The sequence below is a fragment of the Coturnix japonica genome, chromosome 2 (assembly GCF_001577835.2).
Source record: "Coturnix japonica isolate 7356 chromosome 2, Coturnix japonica 2.1, whole genome shotgun sequence".
NCBI lineage: Eukaryota > Metazoa > Chordata > Aves > Galliformes > Phasianidae > Coturnix > Coturnix japonica.
In genome coordinates this window covers 19,725,213-19,743,883 of record NC_029517.1, presented here as the reverse complement: position 1 = coordinate 19,743,883, position 18,671 = coordinate 19,725,213, and the positions used below count along the sequence as shown (strand labels likewise).

At 38.4% G+C, this 18,671-nt stretch overlaps 1 protein-coding gene across 3 annotated transcripts; it reads right to left on the bottom strand.

The window, feature by feature from the left end:
• Positions 1-155: 155 nt before the first annotated feature.
• Positions 156-17,440, bottom strand: STEAP2 (STEAP2 metalloreductase). Of its 3 annotated transcripts, none has more exons than XM_015853507.2 (5): positions 17,337-17,440; positions 11,903-12,427; positions 9,994-10,521; positions 8,250-8,414; positions 156-4,911 (listed from the first exon to the last, which is right to left on the bottom strand). In XM_015853507.2, the coding sequence occupies exons 2-5, from the start codon at positions 12,392-12,394 to the stop codon at positions 4,627-4,629; spliced, it is 1,470 nt and encodes a 489-aa protein (XP_015708993.1). In that variant the 5' UTR covers positions 12,395-12,427; positions 17,337-17,440; the 3' UTR covers positions 156-4,626. The 3 variants fall into 3 exon arrangements, with proteins under 3 accessions (XP_015708993.1, XP_032298993.1, XP_015708994.1); XM_032443102.1 differs by having other exon boundaries at positions 11,903-12,424; positions 17,337-17,381; XM_015853508.2 differs by lacking the exon at positions 17,337-17,440 and adding an exon at positions 16,486-16,595.
• Positions 17,441-18,671: the final 1,231 nt, after the last annotated feature.

Genomic DNA, 18,671 nt, shown 5'->3' with positions numbered 1-18,671 from the left:
TAAGAGTACTTTACAATCAGATAAGGGAAATGGTTGTAATGTGTTGTAATGTGTAAATGCGTTGGAAAAGAAACAAATTGCTCTTTAGAATTTTACTGTGAATATCCATTCAAGTTCTACCTCTTAGAAAAACTGCTAATCAGAGTACACATGTATTATAAAGGAAAACAAACTGGATTTTATTATGCATAAGAACAGAAGAGGAAGCCAAATACCTGACATTAACCTTTTATTGATTTTTGTGTAAATCAGAGTCTATGAAAAAATAGGTAAAAGCATTTTACTAATATTTTATAATAGCCCTGTTCAGAGAAACAGCACAAAAAACCCTCTGACAAACAGCTACAAAGAGAATACCAGGAAAATATTGCATATGAGAGACAAACTATGGTCATTGCAAGACATTGCCAGCAAGGCATGAAAAACAACATATAATGATAAAGATCACTGTTGAGGTCAGTTCTGTGTGTCACTTGTTTCATAGGCTGCAATCTAATTAATTCAAGCAGTATCATATAACGATACAATGTCAGTACTGCAACTTTACTTATTACATTTATAGAAAATACTACCAAATGAACATCCAAGAAATCCCAAACTTGTGCATTAAGAGATGTACGATCTGAAAGTAACTATGCATGTGCAGCTACTACCACTGCATAAATTCACTGCTACAGCTGAAAATATTGCACTTAAAAACTCAGTCTATCTAATCTTTATGCAGCTGATACATCTAACTTTGATTTAACAACACTCAGAGGAAAACTGTTTCTTAACTATAGTCATACCTGTGAAATCTATATCCACTTGGGAATTTTTTGCCTTATATTAATCAGTAATTTCCCTTAGTGCAAGTTGAGCAGCATGTATAGCTAATTGCATATAGACACACACAATATTTTATAGCCAATTAATGCCAAATAAAAACACAAATGTACTTTCTTTCTCATGTTGGCACATCACATTATGCACAATGCTGGAACAAAACGTTAAATGTGGCACCAATTCACAACAACTATTACCACAGGCTATGTATGCAAACAACTTGCAAAACTGAATTTCAAAACAGCTAATCTCTAAATAATTCAAAAACATGAGGACTTAATTAACTTGTATGTAGTTGCCACAGTTAATGGAACTGTAATATAAAATTAAAGACAGATATGGAATCTGGAATAGAACTGCATTTTAAACAAAGCTAAGAAATACCTTCACGTCCATAGAAAACAGACATCCTGTTGCTAAATACATAGAGGTTTCTACTTTCTAACATAACATGTAAAGCTCTGCATCACATATCAAGCAGTATTTTGTTTTTATTTAACAGTAATTAAGAGAAGTGAATGTTATTTTCACATTAGGCAGAACATCCCTACCATCAGTAAACAATTTATACAACGTTAAAGAGAAAGTATTTTTATAGCAGCCTATTCCTCAAAATACATGTATATTCTCCTAAATAACTAAAGGGTCTAAATGATTTTATTTGAGAATACTTAGGCAACTGAAACCGAACTTTTAGCCTCAGGTGTCTTTCCAGTAACTCTTTACTCAAGTTCTCCCACAGAAACCAATGTCATTAATCATACAAATAGTTTCCTGATGTGACTGAACATATGCATGTGTAACAAATGCATGAGTGTCCTTTTATTTTCAGACTTACAGTGTCTCGTTGGAGTGAATTGGTCCTTACAATAAAGAACACTACACAAGATTAAATAACAAGTCATCTTGTTATTCCAGTTAGAAATAAATACACGGCCTAACTGGAAACCATATGTCACATGACAGCACAAATACTTAACAAAATGTTTTCACATACTGCATCTAAAAATATAATCTATTTATTAATACTTCAGTATTTCAACCTTTCAAGTAAAATTAAACCACATTTTTGATTTTCAATACACGTAGTTTGAAGAAAGGAACAACACGTTACTATTCCCTCCAGACACTTCTGTCAGTTCAAAATTTAACAGTTTTAACACTCTTGAAGAAGTCTAATGAAGAAGTAACTTTGCATAGGAAAGATGGCAAGTACATTTCTGTATATACTGTGAGTGGCTGCATGATATATTACAACATATATTGACTTCGACATAACGTTCAGCTACTACAGCTCTGCAACATTATCGCTACTGCATCAAACAAGAATTAGACATGAATGATAATTATACATCCTACGGAAGTGTATAATTGCTATAAAAATAATAGCAACATATTTAATTTGGAAACTGTCAACAGCAGTGGTTTCTATCCTAAATTTGTTAAAAGGTAGGAAATTCTACTTTCAGTTATACTGCTCAATTCTAGTGACTTTAATTAGGTTTCATGCACAGAACTGGGACAGAACATAGCATGGTATTTATCTCATTACAGTTCTCCAAGACTTTGTGTATTTTAATATCAGACGCACATGCTGTTTTCTCTAGCATGAAATTAATAACAAAGAGTTGAAATAGTTCTACACAAACAATACCACAGTTTTGTGAAGATTAACTGCCTTCCAGACAACTCACAAGCAAATATTCCTGCAAACACCTGGATATGTGAGTAATTAGAACCAAGAGAATAGTTGTATCAGTTGAACTATTTATGCTAATTCTGTAATTAAATTTATTTAAAGTAATGGAGTAAAAATGCCCAAGCTTTCTTTGTTTCTGTCTGTAATGGAATAAGAAACCTTGGCTATGAAATCTGGTTACAGGCCTTCCAAAGCCTTCCAAAAATATACAACTTTCTGTATTGAAATGAATTTACACACAGGCAAAGTAAGTTAGCAGTTGTAAATGACATTTGTTCTCCATTTTTATGAGAAAATTGGATTCCTACTAGCTTCACCTCCTGTCTGTATGTAATAATGACAGTTTTTTTGCTAAATATCTAGTTTGATAAAACGGTATTGGGCTCACGTATTACATTTGTCACTGAAATAGCTGTATATTGGAAATAGGACGGTAACGTTATTACCCTGGTGAATGTGCTTGGAATTAAAAAGATCCAGCTGTCTCTTGATTTTCAACAAACCCTGAATGTACAGACTTGATGTTTGGAGAACACAGATATTACAATCAAACTAAAACTGTATTACATTCTTGAGTTTGAAATGAAATTAAGAACAGCTAACAAACTCTTTAGATTTAAGCTACTGTAACTGGGAGCAGAATTTGATTCCAGATTCTATTTCCATGGAGCTGTCGGTTTCATTATAGAAGTACTGAGATTCAAAGGATTGATGATATTTCAGGTTAAATTCAACGTAAGTACACTGTATTTCTCACAGGTATCACATTGATGACAAATTCTTGCAAAGAAATAGTAAGTGAAGACCCAGCTAAGAAAATCAGAGACTCAGTGCAAAAATAGTTAAGAAAAATATAATTTCATATATCCAAGGAAAATTTGGACCAATTCTCATTCATTAAAATAAAAGTTTTGCTAATTAAGACTAGCCTGAGGGTACATAAATTGGGTTTAGTTATTTTGTTAAAGTGATGAAGTAGTAGTAATAAATCATTTTCAGTGTTCTTCTGAATCCCACAGAAGACATAAATGTCAAGTCTTAGAGGTAAAATTTCATTTATAAGTTTGAGAATAATCATTTTGTTTCTCAAAAACTCAGGCATATCTCAGAAACTTCTTCTGTTGTAAAAGTAAGACTATATATAAAAATAGAAGATTGTATTTACACCAAATGATACTAAGACTGTAAGACAGATTGTGGGACATTCATATATAACTAAAATTCCAGTGTAAATGTGATGCTTCCCTGTTGTACCAACATGTTGGAAGTTTCACAGTGAAAATGGATTTTTACTGTTGCAGACTTCTCAGTATTTTCATTTTAAAACGTCTTCTGGTAGTTTAAAATAATATTTCATCAAAAAGTAGTTGCTTGCATACGTATCTGCAAGTCTTTCCACTCATGTATAATAATGCTCTCATTATATGACACACAGAAATAAAGAGATGCTAAGGTTTAAAATTCCATGGGATTCTTTTTAGAAAAGCCCTATAAGGTACAATACAATCTGCCTACAAGACGTATAATTTGGCCACAATTGAAATTGGCTTTGCATATTCAAATCATGGAATATTGTAAAACCACAAAAATAAATACACTGTACATGTGCAACACATCATTACAAATTAATTTCGGTTACTTCAAAATCTGAACATTTCCTAAATTATTAACTCTATTAGTCAAAATTCTGAACTCAGTAACCCAGAACTGTGGTTTAAATGACAGATGTGGTAAAGTATGGTGTTAAGACACAGCACTCTGACACACTCTCTGAGTCAAAGAAATATCTCAATAGCATCATTATAATGAAACATTACTGTGATACAACTGTGCAAAGGAGCATTAAAACATCTGATTTCATGATTACCTGCCCTCTGTAATTAAAAATAAAGTATTTTGGTAGACATCAGAAATAGTATTTTCCTAGTTATAAATTTCTCACAACTCCATAGAGGGCTTGTATGTATGCCAAGCAAGTCCACGCTGACTTTACACATACATCGCATAAACTCCTGAAAATACAAGTTTATGACAAAAAAAGCAAAACACAACAAAGAAAAAGTCAAACATCTGCAATAGTACTAACAAATAGTAGTCAATCATCACATCACAGTTATTCTTTCCGGAGAGAAATGTGGAATGGATCCACTTGTTTCTTCTATTGCATGGCTTTTCTCCCATCCTCTTCTAATTCTCCTTAGTTTCCTACTTACGCATGGCAGAAGTAAAATGATCTTACCTAGAATTACAATGGAAGGCAGAACAAGGGCAAGAACAAAATTTGGCGGTGTGTAAAATCTGTAATATTCCTCTTCAAAAGCTCTTTTCCATCCATAAATCAGTACATGGAAAGTACTTATGAGCAGAGCAACGTATCCAAGTGTAGACTTCAAAAACAAAAAAAGAGAAATTGGGAAAAAAAGATGAGAAAATAGTACTTGGTCCTTCATTGGATTAAGTCTTACCCATTGTTTTAATGTTTCTTTCAGACACTGCATTATGATGTCATACCTATGCATTACTTTGAAATATCATTATGCGGTTTTAAGTTCACATTCTGAAAACTACAGACTGAATTTAGCAGTGATTAAAAGCACTAGTATTTATAGGCTGTAGTGAAAACCAAAATGAAAATGTTTGTACAAGCTGTAAGTAACGTAAGCCAACCACAAGACTTGTACTTAAGTAAGCAACAATCCCAGCAAAGTTACTGGAACAACATCAGTTGACTTTACAAATAATTTCTGAACTACATTTTCTCAACTCCATAGGTAGATTGTATCAAGAGTCACACTTTTTAAGGAACAGTGCCATTTTGCTGAAAGAGATCTGGGTTAATCAATGGAAATTTTTATTGCTTCAAGTGGTGTAGTTTGCTTCTTCATAACAATGAGCTTCCCTGCAACAGCCTACATGCACTTGTCTGAAGTTAGCAGAAACCTTTCCTTACCTTTCTCCATCCATTGGTTAATGAGAAGGAATATCGGGACTACAGGATTTGTATAGAATGACACAAGGTAACAAAGCATTTCATAAACAGGTTCTGTTGAATTTAATGTCAAGTAGAAGGTTCCCATAACACCCTGCAAGGACTTTATCATGTAACCTACAGCAAGCTGCAGAAGAAACCACATTCACAGTTGGACTTGATGGTCCTAGTAGGTCCCTTCCAACTTGGGATATTCTGTGATTGTCTGATTTGATGTGCTTTCAAATGACACTTATTAGTACTTCTCTTCAGGCTTGATTTGAAGTTATTAAGTTTGTCTTTCCCTATTGACAGTATTTTCTTCCAGTAGGCACTCAATTGCCTCTGTCATTGTATTTCAGTGCTTAACTAGAAAGAGAATGTTCCTCATACAACTTAGCATTTTGCAGGCTTTTTTTCTTTAGCCAGAGTAGACCTGTCAGACAGAGTTCCATTAAGACCATTTATTCTAGTTTGCAGTTACTGCCAATGACTTTTCCAGATGTATAGGCAAAAACAGCTGCCTTTGCAAATTGAGTAAAAGCTCACTGTATGAGGCTGTGTCTTGGCTGGGAGACACAGGACACTAACATCTTTAAGAGCAGAGGACATTTGAAAGCAGCAGAAAAAAATACTTTTCCTTGGCTGGTAAAATCACATTGGTCAGTAGTAGAAATAGCAGTTGAAAATGCTGGGAACATTTTTCCCAGGCTCTAGAATGGTTGCTGGGAATTGCCTTGGTTCCTGAGGCTGGAATTTTTGGAGCTACTGTCACCTGTGTTGTGAAATCAAGCTAGGTAAGATGGAAGCATTTACAAAATAATTTGGGATATCAAAGACAACCATGATTTCCAGGCAACAACATTCTCTACAGTATTAGAAACACTATGATAGAGGCCTGTACCACTGTACATAAGGGTGATACCATTGAGAATTTGTTCTACCGCAGCAGGGTCAGACAACCATCTGTGCTTGTGTATGCAAATAACTTCCTAAGCCAAAACTCAGATTTTGCCGGTAGACTCCAGGATGAGTATATTCTAGTGGTAATCCTCCTTAGAGGAGGTCACACTCTTATTTTGATCAAACTGTACCTACTAAGATGAGCAAGCAATAGTGTGTTGTTCTCTGAGTAATGCTGAGGTGAGAAATTGACTGAGTGTGATGACTGCCTGACTCTTAATCTGTGAGATATGAAACAGAGATTCAGCAACTATTTTGGCAGATTATCTCAGGAATCAGGACTAAAGCTAGAGACATACTGATTTCCCCAGCTAAAAAAAAAGCAACACTGAGATGATAGCCTGCAGTTTCAATGCTCATCCCGCTAATTTAGAGAAATGCAAACTCCTTTTACTTTAGCGGGGAATCACTGAAAGCCTCTTTTCTGATTGAGTAAAGCAAGCAACTTTTTCTAAGGAACAGTAACTACCTGAAGAATAACTTATTTATTACTGAAAAATTAAAGTACCACATAGTGGTCATTAACTTTAAGGAAATTTTAGTATTTCAATTTATTATGTGCAGTTCAAAATGGCAAATGATCATAAATAATTACCTCTGTTAATTCTCTTTGACATGCAAAACAGAACCAACTATACCATCCCTCCAAAGACAACAACTTGTTCCCAATTTGCCAAAACACTGAGAGATAATTTGTTAAAGTTCATCATTAAAATCTGAATTATTTTGCCTTCAATTACAGTGCAAATAACTACAGAAAATACAACACAAACAAACATGTCTTTCTAGGCATATAATTATGTAATTATTATGTGGGTTTTGACTAAATCACACAAGCCAGAGATCTGGAAATCTGTGCAAGGAAAAATTAGATACAAAATCTGGGTCTGAGGCTGAAAGTCATGACCACATGATTGAATATGTATTTTTTCCTTTTGCACTGAAGTTTTATTTTATACAACAGCAGTTCTGTTATCCACAGAGAACTCCGTATGGCAGGAATGTTTCAACAGTACAAAATGAGTATTTACTTCCTGTGAAGGCTCAAAATGGTGAGTGAGAATAAATTAGTCAACAATTTCATTACAGTGGGTATGTCCAAAAACTCTTAAGGAGACAAGAGAGACCCTAAATCATAAAGCAAATCAAAACAAACCTCCAACCTGATAAAAAATACACTTAGGGATTCAAACAGTAGAAGGGTCACCAGGACCTAGAAAAGCTACTGTTTTTAATAAACAAAACTGCATATTTTCCTAATGGGAATTTTTACCTGATGAGAATAACGCAGCTGAGAAATGTATTAATTCCCACATAATTCAGAGGAAGCAAAAGTGAATTAATAACACCACGGTTGTGAGTGCTGTACAAAAATAATTCTTTGAAGCAAGATTTCATTTTTACCATTGAGTTCATCTACATTCAGCATCTCATCTCATCATTCTCACTGCTTTTAGTGAGTCTGTGCAACTTAACCAATTTGAACTTAGAAATAAATTCTAACAGTGGAAAGGTATTTATAGATTTATGCTCATTTGGTCCTATCTGTGTTGATTCTTCAATGCCAACATGAGTAAAAGGCTAATTCTTGTTTTGACACTTATGAAATGCTGAATTTGCCTACATGCTTATCTATTTGCTGAGTAAGGATATGTTGCTCTTATTAACTTACTAGATAGAAAAAACAACAACATACTCTGATCATGTTGCAAAGCGCTTTTCATAACAGTAATAATTATCATTAAAAAGAAATTCATGTTAACAACAAAAATCTATTATTTTGAAGTAACACACCTGAATAAAACTGAACTCCCTCCAGTTTAGGGCACTGTTGACTGAAGGGATAGAAGTCACTGCCAGCAAAGAAAGCAACCCAAGACTCATTATTCCAAAGGAGATATACATTTCAATTCGCCACACTTCTTCTTCATTCCAAGAATTTTCAACATTTGCATGAACCTGATGAAGGAGCAGAAAGGAGGCACTTCATTCTCCAAAATATTAAAAGCATTAACACGAGTTATTTTGCTGAGTAAATGTCTGCAGTAATAGAACAATTATAAAATGGGGTCAAATATTTCAGAGGTTTCCTCATGTCTTGGAGGAAAACAACAATTTCCTTACTGTTGGTATTGGCTCTTCTTGTATGCTAAATGGGAAAACTAGAGGAGCTGGTAAAAGAAAACACAGCATTACAACAATTATTTTATAAAAACAAGCAGTTCTACATTTCTCTATAGTGTGTAAGTATACTCTATACTGTAGAAAAGTAATCATATTCTGACTTTGGAAACATATCTTCTGTAGCATAAACTGGGTGAATCTACAGTGTTTCAGTTCTTCACACTTGGAAACAATTTAGCATCATTTCCTTAGTGCTTCAGCTCCTTATACCAAAGCCAAATTGTTTTGCCTCTTTCACTGTTGATATTAAATACATTTGAAAATGTTCTGGTTGGAGAGCTTTACCAGAAAAAAGAAGCAGCTCAGGTCCTTAAAAGTTGCTTGGATATTCAACTATTTTTTTTTTCCGTTTTAAGATAACTAAAGTGATTTGATGTGTCGTAGAAGAGGTCCATTATGAACATTATCAATTGAGATTTTTACAGTACCATTAGAAATGAGAGTTAGTAAAAATATCAGTAGACCCTTTACTACATATGAACAATCACAATCACAATTCTTTGCTGTTTTTCATAGTCTTGTTCTTTCTGCCTTTCTCTGAAGTTCAATTTCTCACTTCTTTTATAATCTGTGGACCCAATCTGCTTTTGTTCTGTTATTAGGATCTGATTCCCTTAATTTTTCTTTCTGTTCCATGTCATCTGTCTTTCCTGCAGATTTTATATGCTGAATGGCAATGCTGCTCTTCTGCCATTTTAAAGGTGGCGATAAGCTGACAGACAGAAGCAGTAGTTCTTCTAAAGGAGGACCGGTTAGTTAGAGACTGTTTTAAGATTATGCAAGACCAGTTATTGTTCCTGGGAACTGTGAGTCAATTTCTATTGCCTGTAATAGATGATATTCCCAGAATTTCTGATGACCACAATATTTTTACCACTGGTCCAAAAAGTTACAAAGCACCAGAATTTTCATTGCAAAAATACAGATGTATTTATGAATATTATCATAATAATACCTACTGTAAGTACTTTCTCACATTTGTAAATGCACTTACCATATACATACATCTCCTGCACCTTAAAAACACACAAAGAGGAACTTACGTTGGAAGATTCCTTTGGTGTTGCTCTTACCCTGTCTAACCTACATTCTCATTGTATATATTGCTGCCAAAGATTTAAGTAGAATATATCCTTAATTCAACCCATTATACAAACGTGAACACAACCTGACATCACGTACACAGGTGTTTCTTTTACACTTCCTTCTTACTAAGTATTACCTATGCATAAAATAACCCTAAAGATGTTTGACTGAAAACAATGGAAAAGATGCAGAAAATATGAATTTTGTATTAATGTATCACATATACAATCAAGGCATTTTTGGCTTGCTTAAACAAAGATCAACTTACCTGTTGATAAGCCATATTGAGGAACAAGTACCGCTCTGATCTCCTCATAGGCAAGCAAAGGCTGTATGCCACATGCACCACTGCAAAGAAAAAACTGAGCAGTCCAAGCTGCTTTCGACACTGCAGCCAGTTGTCCAGCCAAGGCGGAAATCGCCTGTACTTAGTGCCGTAGTAAAGCTGATAAGCAGCTGCAATAAGTCCTGATAAATACACTAGGGAAAGTAATGTGATGGCAACAATTGGTAGAGTCTTGTTGACAATCTCAATAGGGATCTTGTAAAAGTCACTCTGTTCATTTCTCACGTATGGATGGATTACGTCTCTGATGAAGGAATAGATGAAGAAAAATGTTGCCAGACTAATGGCAATCACTACAGGCCCCTTCCACAGTGTGAAGAGTCGCAGAGGTAAGTTTTCAATCTCTCTTGAAGATGACAATGCCCCCAGATCAACAGGAATAAAACCGAGCTGACGAGCAAGCTCAGTAACTTGATGGCGAGCATGAACATTGTTACTGCATATATAGACCTGTTGGAAAAGTCAGGTGAATTGTAGACACAGAAAGACGTACAGGTTAAAAACAAACTAACTCAACAAAACAGAAACAAAAAACTCAAACCCAAAACAAAACCAACAAACCCCTCATCCCCTGCCCCAGCTGAAAGGCCTCCAGGGCAAAACTGCAGCACTACTGCTATCTGTACGTGGCTTTGACAGATTTATCACCATTACAAGAAATATTTAATAAAAACAAGACTATACACAAATCCAGTAAAGGTAAAAAATACGCATGCTTATTTAGCCACAGAGCAACCAAAATAGCATTGGCACATTCTTGAAGTTGATGGTGAGGTGACTGGCACGTACAGGTAATCCACACACTGAAACGTCTCATAGTCCTTATACTGAAATGCCTATAGGAATGGACTGAACCTGAAACAATGGCTAAAACCATTTCCAAACTTTTGAGTCTCTTGAATGTACACTTATCTTAAAGGATGACCCCAAAACAGCTGTAGCACAAACACAATGCAAAGCAGAGAACTGTGTAATCTCTATATAAGAATTTTTCCAATCATGTGTATTACAGAAAACATAATGAGGTTTGACAGAAGACAGTTACGAACAAAAATAGTGCAATGAGATTATTTTTAAAATCATGCTAATTCAATATTGATTGCACACTACCTAAAATTTGCCTTAAAAAGTGCCAGGGAACTCAGTAATCTCCAGTAGTCACATTACACTCACCACTTCTTATGTAACTCATGCAACTCACGAAGCTGTGAAGGACTGAGCTCTTGCATATCTTTCTATTGCTTCAGCAAAGCAAGAAAAACATACAGCTTTACCTTCTATGAGCGGGATGGAGTCAGGGAATACACTGGGAAGGAATTTGAACATGATGTTCCCAAGCAATTCTGGATCAAATGAATGATCACTTTGAAACATATGTGCCTCCATCTTTTTCCTCATATTTATGATATTGGGATATTCCAGGAGATAAATAATGGGTTATATTCTCTCTGTGGTTACACTGAATGCAAGCATTTCTAGAAGACTGGACTCCAAAGCTTTGGGGTCAGGACCTCAGATTTCTGTGTATCTCTTTAAACAGTTCACCCCACAAAAAATCAACATTTAAACTAAAATAAACTGGAAAATCTGCCTTCATTCTTTGAAGCACTGGAATATAAATTAACATATTTCCTACAGGAAACTTTAGGATCCTACTCTTCTTATTGTAGTCATTTAAATGTCAGCTAGCTGATCTAAGCTAGTACCTACATTCCTCTGCAATCCATAAAGACACACAGGCATCCCAGAGCACAATTTGGATCATTTATTCTGTACACGATTGTCATTTCAACTTACAAGCAAGTCAAATGAATACAAACACAATGTTTACCTGTCTGCTGGCATCCTTAGGTCCTAACTGGAGTGACCAAGCTGAAACAACATTGAATCCTTTGACAACTAGGGAATCTGGGAAAAGTGATGCCAAATACTCTGCATTGGAGTCTGGATATTGGTCTATTCTTGTATTGTTGCTGACATCAACCAGAATTTTACCGACGAGTAAATGCTTGAGGTCCCACAGAGACGTGTAGTGTTCTCTGTGAATAGCTACAAAAATGATGTTTGTTTTTGTTACTGCATCTTCATGGTGAGTGACGTCAACCACGTGGGGAAAGAACTCTGCAGCAAGTTTAGGGTTTCTGCTTCCTACAACAACATGGTACCCACATCTGATCAGCCGAATGGTCAATGATTTTGCAAAGTCTCCACTTCCAATGATGCCTACAGTGACCTTACTGGCATCCTTGATGCCATTGGCCACATTTGGTAGAAAAGTTTCATTGAGGTTTTTAGGGCTTCCCATCATAGAGATTGATTCCATCCTTCTAAGACACCGAACCTACGATGACTCCTTCTGGAAATAAAAAGCAAATAAAGTGAGATGAGGAAAAAAAAGCAGCATCAGACATTTTTACAAGCCATCGCAAACAACTCTGAAGCAAGTTCTGTGGTTCTAATTTTCAGGTTCTGTCTTTTCTTTCATAAGGTATGCACTAAACAATTCTTTTTTTTTCTTGCGTTGTGTCACTAATCCAAGGAAGAACACAAAGATGACAGAAGTTTTAATAACAGAGTTGTAGAAGTATGTAAAAATCAAATATGCAAAGAAGTACACACATTTTAAAAATCACTCAAATTAATATCAGTGAGTCATAGAGATGCACAACCACTTTTTCTGGTAGAGAATGCACAATGCAGAAGGATTTAGTGACTCCAAATGTTCATAGGGAGACAGTGAAGTCAGAGATTAATGAACAAAGACAAAAATGGGGGCAACAAGTTAGATTTCTTCATTACAGACTGTGATCTATTGAACAGAATGTAATTCCTTACTTCCATTCCAAAACCCACATTGATTACACACATGAACCACATTCTTTCCAAAGATAAAAATCTGATTTAGAGAGATTTTGATGTGGGAATCCTGATCTTAGGTATAATGCACCTTTGTTCTGTTGTCCATAAACTTAACATGATAATTCATTTAGTTTTGAAAGGGGATTGTGATGACAGCTACATATTCTGGTCATCTGCATTACAGCAAAGATGATGAGTTTTGACAGCAGTCAATTGTTTATAATGCAGTGCTATTCTGAAAGGGGATAAAAATACTGCAGTGATATTTGTATGCAGTTTTTAAAAAGAACTGCAATGAGAGCTACACATAAGAAAAATTCATCCTGCATATAACAGATACTATTCCTGTGGTAAATTTACATGGGTGGATAGTGATAGAACAAGGGGGAATGGTTTCAAACTGAGACAGGCGAGACGTAGGTTAGATCTTAGGAGGAAGTTTTTCACACAGAGGGTGGTGATGCATTGGAACAGGTTGCCCAAGGAGGTTGTGGATGCCCCATCCCTGCAGGCATTCAAGGCCAGGCTGGATGTGGCTCTGGGCAGCCTGGTCTGGTGGTTGGTTGGTGACCCTGCACAGAGCAAGGGGGTTGAAATTAGATAATCTTTGAGGTACTTTTCAATTCAGGCCATTCTATGACTCTGTATTCTATAATGTTTCTTAGTTTGTCATGGCAAATCTCACAACAGTTTTCAAAACCATATCTCAACTTTTTTTGGGGGGGAACCCAATAAAGGTTATGTGAAAGACAAGAGGGTGAAATAACTGTGTCATCTAAAAGATCAATAATTCTGTCAGCACACAGAAACCCTTCTTTACATTTGAACAGATCTTTGTATAAAAGCATATATGTATTTTACAAAGAGAACTAAGACTTACTAATCTAAAAGCACAAGTTTAATTTAGGCCAGTTTTACTACTTGAAATGAAAGCCTTTGAAGAGTGAAGTATCTACACAGCAATTTCTGATGCAGGGTGCATTTCAGGTTAAGGATGGAGTGACCTTACATGACACATGTTTCAAATTACAAGCACTGTTGTGAGGTCCAGACATAAAACTGCATCATCTGTGACCTCCAACTTCAAATGAAGGAAAAAATTGAACTCTCAGACAGCGGAGAGGAACATTTTCTAAGGCTGACCACTAGATTAAAAACTGAACATCTCTGAGCTCCTTTGCCACAACACTCAGCAGACAATATGCCAGCTCTGCGTCACATTACAGACTGAGTTTTGAGCATTACATGACCAACATTTGTAGTGATGTCACTGCTTTCCCATCCTTCCACTTCTTTATGTAAGAATGAAACTTGGTCTGTTAACACACAGATAAAGAGGGATCTGAATGATATTTTTCCATCTTTAGCTGCCTCAAAATATCGACCCACAAAACCACCTCGTGCTTCTGAAGTGAATGGTTAATGAAATGATGAGAATAAGCATATAAAGAAAATTGGGGAACTATATAAAGTATTAGAAGGTGAGACAGCTGGCCTGAGACTGGCGTAAGGATGGTGAGTCCACAAAAAGCTGGATTTGATTAAAAAATTATGCTGGTTTTTATTGTGGTATTCAATACTGACCAGGAATGAACACAAAACTCTGAAGGCTGCAGAATGTTACAACAACCACCACGACACAGACATCTGTCTGACTTCCTCACCTTTCAGTCTGGGGAACAAGCTGCCCACATGTACCCAATGGCAAGGAAAACAAGAGAAATTTCCCCAGGCCTGTTCATGAGATCACTAATGACACAGTTAGGTCAGGCTACCGGATCTGGCCATTTATACGGCTTAACCACTAGCGGTGCAAGGGTAAGGGATTCAAGGACACAGGCCTAACTGAATTTTCTGACTGAGCAGGGAATATAAATCCTGAAGAAAAGCAAATGAGATGAACTCCATGAAAAGGTAATGGCAAAAAGAAACAGATTTCACACAATAACAACAGGTTAGAAAGTCTCAAGACTTAAGTTTATCCTTGCAGAAAGAGAGGCTTTGCAGAGGAACAGAGGCAAAGGCTCACTGAAAATTAAAAGGAATACTGCTATAATTTTGGAGAAAAGAGCTCAGATGATATATTAAAGCAGTAACAAACACACACACACAAAAGACGTATGAAAACCACAAAACAACCCTCAGGAAGGAAGCATTCACATGAAAGCACAGTTTTGACATAAGTGGTTTCTGCATTCTAGAATAGGAATAAGCTCTGAAAAGTACTGAAGCAATAAGGAAAGGCACATTAGGAAGGAGTTAAGGGAAAACTTCAGGTTGCTTCTCTTTATAGAATCATAGAATGACCTGGGTTGGAAGGGACCTCAAGGATCACGTAGTTCCAACCCCCCTGCCTGGCAGGGCCACCAAACTTCCACAATTACTAGATCAGGTTGCCCAGGGCCCCGTCCAACCTGGCCTTGAACACCTCCAAGGACGGGGCATCCACAACCTCCCTGGGCAGCCTGTCCCAGCCTCTTCTGGGAGCTATGAACAACAAAGGAGAATGAAGCTCCTTCTGAGCAAGCATGCCAGTAACCAGTGGGTGACTTCATTCACCCATCAATTGGGAACACAATGTCCTACAACCAAAAGAAACTGTTCTTCACAGGTGTAAAGGAAGCTATTAGGAGAACGTACTTCAGAAGGCACCTCTCAGTTTCTGAATAAAGGGAGAAACTCACTGAAACTGTACCGAGATTCTAAAGATGAAAAATAATATGTTAAAGAGACCATAGAATCCATATCCAAAGAGATCCAAAGAGAATTAGAATCCAAAGAGATTCTAATAGTGAAAGTTTCCGGCAGAGCTCATTAATATTTATACACTGAAAAAGCATTGACTTCTTTCTTGCTACACAAACTGAATTGTATCCAATGCATGACCAAAATACCAGCATTTCTTGTATCCTGATGGGTTCACATCCAGGAAAATAATGAGAAGAGCTGTACTCTCATCAGCTGAGATACATACATCAACTGGATATGACAGAATACATATGAATTCATTGTATGATTACAGAGGTCCATTTCAGTTCATGCCATATGATGCGAAGGTAACCACAAAACTTACAGAATATATACTGTGAAACTTAAAGGAATAGAAATTGAGCTGCCATGAGAAAATGGGCAATGAGTTCTATTCAGCCCCACAGCAGCCTACTTCCATTTTTTGTCCAAAGAATCTACAAGGGGGATATCAAGGATTAGGACATGATGAATTGCTCTGCTGAGCTGGATTTGGTGCAATTCACAGCTTCATCATCACCTGTTTTAAGGAAAAAAGAATGTGAGGAATGGAATAAACTTAACAGAATGTATGTTTTTATGAAAATAGCCTTAGGAAACAGACAGGCGTGACTCTTGGGCTCTGAGAGATTATAGAAACAAGAGTTGAAAGTCATGGGAAGGGACTATACTCAGTGTACGATAGCAATTCAGAGGTAAGAGTGTGTAAGACTGAAATTAATATTGCAGGGAGGCAGAAGGTGAGGTAATTTAAAAGACAAAGATAAGATAAAGATTTTCAAGTCAGCAGACACTTGTGAAACCCACCTTTGGTGCCTGAAGAGCTGACAGAAGCAGTGTCTTTAGAATGCAGAAGGGACATGAGAGGCAGACAAGTACCTATCTTAGAAGAGGAGAGGAGGAGGACTGAGGGAAGCAAAAACTTGTTAGCTTAACTTCAGTCTCTAGATTTTCCTGCAAGTTGTTGAACAACCAACTTGTAAACAGTGAGATAGGAAGCTGATAAGAAGTAGCTAATCTGGGTTGTTCAGGAATGGAATGTAAGAAAACCCATCTTTTCCCAACCGACTGCCCTCGTGGATACAAGAAACAGCAGGAGTGATTTAAGTCTGACGTTTGTCCTTAGATAAGCCTAAGAAAACACGACAGAGCTATGCCAGCTGTGAAGCGCCGCTCTGGGAAGCGTAATCCCTTCAGGAGCGAACCGAACAAGCGGAAAACCTGACCGCGTTGCTGATGTGATTGACTGAATCCTGCGCCGCTCTCGGGACAGCGGCACCGCAGCTCGGGCGCGGAGCGGCCATCCGCCTCAGGTGAGCGCAGCGCATCGCAGCGCGGGGCCCGGCCAGCTGTAACGACGGCGCCGCCCGTGACGACAGCGGCGATCCCGAAGCCCCTCGCTCCCAAACCTCCGCTCCGGCCGCCTCCAAACCCGGGCATCCCGAGGCACGGCATCCAGGCCCGGCTCTGCGGGCCGCCACCGCCAGCCGCCGGGCCGACCCTCCGAGCCCGCACCGGCTCCGGGCAGACCGTCACCGCCAGGCCAGCGGGAGCCCGCACCTCTGGGACACAGAGGAGCCCCGGCGGGGCGGCGGTGTGAACGGCCTGCGGAGGCGTCCGGCGGGATCGCAGCCCCCTCCCGCGTCGGCCCCGCTCACCTCCGCCCGCCCGCCAGAGGAGCAGCGGCCCCGCTCCGGCTCCTCAGCCTCCAGCCCCGCAGTGCCGGGCGGGCGAGAAGGCGGCGCCTCTCCGCGCTGCATCCCGCCCCCTGCGCTCACCGCGCTGTCCGAGTGCCCGCCGTGCCCTAAGCAGTGCCGTGCCATAGCGGTGAGGTGAGGGGACGGATGCGTTCAGCTGTGTAAACGCAAGGCCTGGATTTGTTAGCTGAGGAAATTTCCAGTTGAGGACAAATGCAGCTTTGAACAAGCATGGCTAATGTTCTGGTTTGCCTCCCGTTAAGCACAGCGGGTTGTGTAACAGCGTGCCTTCACCCTTTAACACGCTTAAAACCAACACGTACACTGCTGTATGTTGTTCATGTCTCAGCAAAAGGATGACACGTGCACAGATGCAGTCACAGAATCACAGAATGACCCGGGTTGGAAGGGACCTCAAGGATCATGTAGTTCCAACCCCCCTGCCTGGCAGGGCCACCAAACAAATACACCTTTACTAAGATCAGGTTGCCCAGGGCCCCGTCCAACCTGGTCTTGAACACCTCCAAGGACGGGGCATCCACAACCTCCCTGGGCAGCCTGTTCCAGGGCCTAACCACTCTCCTAGTGAAGAACTTCCCCCTAACATCCAACCTAAATCTTCCCTCTTTTAACTTAAAACCATTTCCCGGTGTCCTGCTATTGTCAGCCCTTTCGAAGAGTTTACTCCCCTCCTGGGAGTAAGTTCCCTTCAGGTATTGAAAGGCTGCAATGAGGTCACCCTGCAACCTTCTCTTCTCCAGGCTGAACAAACCCAACTCCCTCAGCCTGTCCTCATAGGGGAGGTGCTCCAGCCCCCTGATCATCTTTGTGGCCCTCCTCTGGACTCTTTCCAAAATCTCCATGTCTTTTTTGTACTGAGGGCTCCACACCTGGACACACCTCCACACCAGTCATAGCCCTTCTGCTGCTCTGTGTGCAGGCACTGCCTGACCGTGTAGTCATGAAGAGACATATAAACCATTCCAACATTTGTTTCAATAAATCACAAACACGCTGCTGAATTGGAAATAGGCAGACGAACCTTTTAATTGTAGTTCAGAAGCCACTTTTTCCAACAGATATTTTCTGTTTCTCTGACACTGAAAATGCATATTTTTGAAGTGTTTCTTAATCTGCTAAAAGCACACACATAAAATCTTTTGCCTGGTTTTCCATACAGTGTTTTCAGCTCCTTTATTTGAATTTTAATCTCAGTGAGAAGGCTGTGATTTTGAATGACCAGCTGTCTGCCAGCTCAGACTCTGACCCTTCATGCCTAACTTCAGTTCTTAGTAA